Source organism: Anguilla anguilla, chromosome 4 (assembly GCF_013347855.1).
Source record: "Anguilla anguilla isolate fAngAng1 chromosome 4, fAngAng1.pri, whole genome shotgun sequence".
Lineage (NCBI taxonomy): Eukaryota > Metazoa > Chordata > Actinopteri > Anguilliformes > Anguillidae > Anguilla > Anguilla anguilla.
In genome coordinates, this window is record NC_049204.1 from 8060678 (window position 1) to 8065677 (window position 5000).

The window sequence follows — 5000 nt, forward strand, 5'->3', positions numbered from 1 at the left end:
CTCGGCCATCACCGGCGTCGGCCCCGCCTTCCTGGACCTGTCCCGCCGGGCCGCGCCCGTCTCTGACCCCGCCCCGGCCGCGCCCGCCAGGCGGTCCCTCACCTTGCTTCCGCCCCCACATCGCCACCGCTACCTGCCAGGGACCTTCCCTCACGACATGCCCCCCCACCCCGCCAAACCCCTCCCCGTCAGGACCGGCCATCGCCCCCCCGTCAACGTGGTGCGGCACGTCCGTCTGCCCCCGCCCGGCCCGGGCCGTCCCCCCTCCTCTCTTTCTTCAGCCTCATCCTCCTCTTCCTCCGTCCTGCTGCCGCCCGGGCGCCCCGTGGAGGTGCGGAAGGTGACGGAGAGGGAGGTTCCTAGCGACAGCCAATCACAGCCCGAGGAGCTCCGAGAAAGGAAGGCCCCGCTATAAATAGCGTACGTCGGCGGCGTCCGCTCGTTCTCACGGACAGCCGCAGGGTTTGCGGATTCCAGCTGTTACTCGGGGATGAACTGATGAGCTAAATCAGTTACCCAAACAGTTAATAGCTCATCTCACATCTGGGTTTTTTATTTTTATTTTTTTTTGGCTCTGAAATAGTTTAAATAGTTTAAGGTGCAAATCCTAAACCATTCTGCGGTTCTTCTGAGCGGCAGGAACAAACGTGACGGCTGTCGAGCGGGAGCAGTGAATAATAAACGGTATTATTTGTGCCAAATGCAGATACAGCTGAACGGAACGTATCCGCCGATGTCTGTTCGGTCTTCTCCTGCATGCTAATGCTCTCAAGGTCTGTGTCTGACTGCTGAATCAGTTGCGGGTGGGTGGAGGCGTACGCGTGCGTGCGTGCATGTGCGTGTGTGTGTGTGTGTGTGTAGGTTGCAGTATGTTGCAGTATGTGTGTGTATTGTGTGCTTGTGTGTAGCATGCATGACATTACATTACATTTATGTGGCAGACTGCTAAACACAGGTTCAGTAAGGTACAATACTTATTTTGTACAGCTATTTCTAGCCAAGAACACAGTTTAGTTCACACAGCATGAGTGTACAATATGTATGTATCTGTGTGTGAACACCATGTGCAGGTTTGTATATTCATGATTGTACATGTGTCCAAACTATGTGTGTATGTGTGCATGTATTGTGTGTGTGTGTGTGTGTGTGTGTGTGTGAGCATGTGTGCATGTGTATTGTGTGTGTATGAGTGTTTGTGTGTGTGTGTCCACTGTAAGTGTCTGTGTCTGTATGTGTGTGCGTGGGGGTGTGTATGTGTGTGTGAGAGAGAGTGTGTGTGTATGTGTGTGTGTGTGAGAGAGAGAGAGTGTGTGTGTATGTGTGTGTGTGTGTGAGAGAGTGTGTGTGTGTGTGTGAGAGAGTGTGTGTGTGTGTGTGTGTGTGAGAGAGTGTGTGTGTGTGTGTGTGTGAGAGTGTGTGTGTGTGTGTGTGAGAGAGTGTGTGTGTGTGTGTGTGTGTGAGAGAGTGTGTGTGTGTGTGTGTGTGTGAGAGAGTGTGTGTGTGTGTGTGAGAGAGTGTGTGTGTGTGTGTGTGTGTGAGAGAGTGTGTGTGTGTGTGTGTACAGCTGTTCACTGCATTATACTGCACTGCTCTACAGTGCTGGGACCCGTGTCACAGGACAGGGGGAGGGGAGACAGAGATAGAGGCTTCTGAAGAGGAGAAGCAGGAGCAGAAGTGAGGGGTGGGGATTTTGGGAGAAGACAGCTGAGGTAAGGGTTGGGGGGGGGGGGGGTGGGAAGACAAGGAAAGGACAGAGAAGGGAGGAGGAGGGAGGAGAAGGATCCTGCTCTGCCATGTGACAGAGCAGCCTGGAACTAATGAATATCCCAGGCTGCGTTTAAGGTTTAAGAGGGGCGATGTACACACCCTCCTTCCTCCTTTTAACCCTGTAAAAAAATCGGCTTTTCGGAATGTTTTTTATCCCCTCAGAATTCTAAGTCAGTGTTCTAGAACTCCACTGCTTTCAGTCGCCAGGAATGATTGTGACATCAGCAAAAGAATGTTCAGGTAGGAGCATTCTAATCACACATTTGTAATCGTAAAGGGTTAATACTGTACCTCTCCCTACACACACACTCCTACATTTATATATGTTACTGTTCAGCTTGTAGTGCACAGCTCATAGTCTTATCACGTGCACATGTTTTTGTGTAAGCGCACCCAGCTGTATTAACGCGATTCGATATTTACGGAAAGGACCCAGGTTATGTAACTCACGCGAGGCTGCAACAGCAGCACCCCTCCTTAGGAATCAAACCTGCAACCTCAGAGTTACGAGCCCCACTGCTACACCGTTACGCTGCTGTGCGTACAGTATGCTGACTTATGCACATGTCCAGTGATACAGAACGAGCACCAGAAAATAACAGAACCGCAAACAGCAGCATGCTACATACACACACACACACTCACAAACACACACACACGTACACCCATACACACACACACACACGTGCCCGTGCACACACACACAAAACCATGCGCAGTGCTAGTATTCATTGCCCAACACCGTGAAATACAGTAGCGCATATGCGCACACAGTTCGGCTTCTGCTACGCCGGTGCTCAGTGTGCGGCGTTCAGCAGTGCCTCCCGAGCGTGGCTCTGTGTGGGAGCACGGCGTTAGAGGATCGCCCGTCTCTCTTACCTGACTGCGCACGCAGAGCCTGTCCATCGGCGTGAGAGTCCAGCACTGAGCCCGAGGGAAGGAGAGAGGGAAAGAGAGGGAGAGAGAGAAAGAGAGGGGGAGAGAGAAAGAGAGGGAGAGAGAGAGGGGGGGAGAGAGGAGAGGTGGGGATACACAGTCAGGTCTGCTGCATACTCTCCCCCTCTCCTGCAGCTCATCCTTCCTAATCTGTGTTTCGTTCCCTCGCTCCTGCTCCGCTGAGGTATGAAGTCCTCTCTGCCTCTCCTCCCAGCTGCTGTAGTGAGCCTGGTGCCACCCAGAAACTGCTCCTCTCTCTCTCTCTCTCTCTCTCTCTCTCTCTCACACACTCACTCTTTCTCTCTCTCTCTCTCTCACTCCCTCTCTATCTCTCTCTTTCTCCTATTCTCTCTCACTCACTCTATCTCTGCCTCTCACTCCCTCTCTCACTCTCACTCTTTAATACATACACATGCACAGACACACACACGCGCACACACACACACACACACACACGCACACACACTCACAGACACATGCACGCACCCAAACCCACACACACGCACACACTCACAGACACACACATACACGCGCACACGCACACACACACACACCTTTAACTATCATCCATAAATCATATTTTCTGCTGACTGTGATTCCTATCCATGCAATTAGATGCTAATGTAGGCTTATCTACTCAGCAATACAGTGGACTCAACAAAGACAGGGACAAGCAGAGGACTGAACCCCCTCTGCCCTTGCCCTCTCCGCGTCTGCATGTGAATCTGCAGGATATTTAAGGCCAGCCGCAATGCCATGCAATACCCAACAAGGACACTAGGTGGCAACATAGCTTCTCACACCACTCCGCTCTGGAGCAGTAATCAAATGCAGGCGGATTTAAAGTGTTTAAAGAGACACATGGAAGCAGTGGAACACAGGGGCTAGCAGGTCGTTTTGAAGCCGTTCGTTGGCACAGTTACGTAATAGAAAATCCAGTGAATGTCACAATGCGTCTAAATGATGGACAGGCAGTTCTGGGCCTTGTCAAATACTCCCTGGATCCAGACTGTGTCTGTCACAGGGGCTGGAGGGTGGGGAAGCAAGGGGGAAAAAAAAAAAACATATTCTTCTGCAGTCACACTGTATTCCAGACCAGACCCATGTGTTATTATATAATCTCACCAGCTGGGCGTTCACCTCTAAGTCATCCCCGAGCAGTCTCTGAACCTCACTGACACCTGATATATCAAACGCGTTAAAACACGCCCCACGAACCCGAAACAGGCTGATCGTCGGGGGACACTCCGGCACACATCTTCAGCAGGCTGACTCTGACATGCACCGATTTACACACCGGCTCTCTCACAACTTACGCAAGTATGGCTTCAGCCTTTTGGAGAACCACAGGGCAGCTGGTTTCTGTTCTTCGGCAGCCAATCCAGACGCAAGAAACCCGGTGAAGTGATCGGACTCACCGTGTCTTAATTGTTTGAATAAATGCTGAGTAATGATAAGTCTAAAGGCCTTTCTGTCCCCTGAAGGATAAGGATGGGCAGCACTGCTACAGAGTATAGAGGCAAGGAAACAATCCGTGAACAGGAAAATGGAAAGGTCAGCATGGGCCAGCCTGTTCAGCCTAATGATGCCCTGACTAACCCCGTCAGCTCAATGAACCCTTTATGGTGTGACATCACAAATATGTGATTAGAATGTTCTTAAGTTGAACATTGTAATGCTGATGTCACAATCACCACTGGCAACAGAAAGCAGTGGAGTTCTGGAAACTGACTTAGAATTTTGAGCAATAAAACACTCCAGAAATCCTAGTTTTCAAAAGGTAGGAAAATCCAGGACCTCCTAGCTCTGCGCAAGCTAGACTAACAGAAGTAGATCTATGGCAGGTTTTTGAAAAGGAGATGTGCTTAAGCCACTAAGCTAAATGCCAGGATATCAAGCAAAGGCAACTAATTGTAGTCCTGCTGCTGCTCCAGAGTTGATGTTCAATTCTGTAGCCAAGGTAACTGGAGACCGGTCTCCCGCGGGTTTCAAATTGAGGCTCTCGCCGGCCGCACCGCGCAGCAGGAGACGCGATTAACCCCGCTGAGCGAGAGACCGAAGCCCCCCACCCCCCCCCCACCCCCATCCAGGGGGGCTAATCACACTCTTATTGCTTTTCCTAGGGTGACGTCACATTCAGGAGCGGGCATTCACATCTCTGACCTTTGACCTCTGCCACACTACTCAGCCTTGATTTACAGCCTCTCCAGACTCACTTTTCCCAACTGCTGCGGACAATAATTACCCAGCTTGTTAAAATAAAACTTGTAAAAATTACAAAATGGTGTTTCTCCTTA

At 50.9% G+C, this 5000-nt stretch overlaps 2 protein-coding genes across 3 annotated transcripts in view; one reads left to right on the forward strand and one right to left on the reverse strand.

Moving 5' to 3' along the window:
* LOC118225575 (putative C->U-editing enzyme APOBEC-4) overlaps nucleotides 1-658 on the forward strand; it is a 2242-nt gene extending 1584 nt beyond the window's left edge. The window contains exon 4 of the mRNA XM_035414144.1: nucleotides 1-658. This exon is cut by the window's left edge and continues 378 nt beyond it. Within this exon, the coding sequence (XP_035270035.1) occupies nucleotides 1-415 (415 nt within the window). The 3' untranslated portion in view covers nucleotides 416-658.
* The window catches only part of rgl1 (ral guanine nucleotide dissociation stimulator-like 1), a 41596-nt gene extending 38621 nt beyond the window's left edge, over nucleotides 1-2975 (reverse strand). For both annotated transcript variants that reach the window (XM_035414143.1, XM_035414141.1), the window contains exon 1: nucleotides 2647-2975. In XM_035414143.1, coding sequence (XP_035270034.1) covers nucleotides 2647-2673 — 27 coding nt within the window. In that variant the 5' untranslated portion in view covers nucleotides 2674-2975. The remainder of the gene's footprint in view (nucleotides 1-2646) is intronic.
* Nucleotides 2976-5000: the final 2025 nt, after the last annotated feature.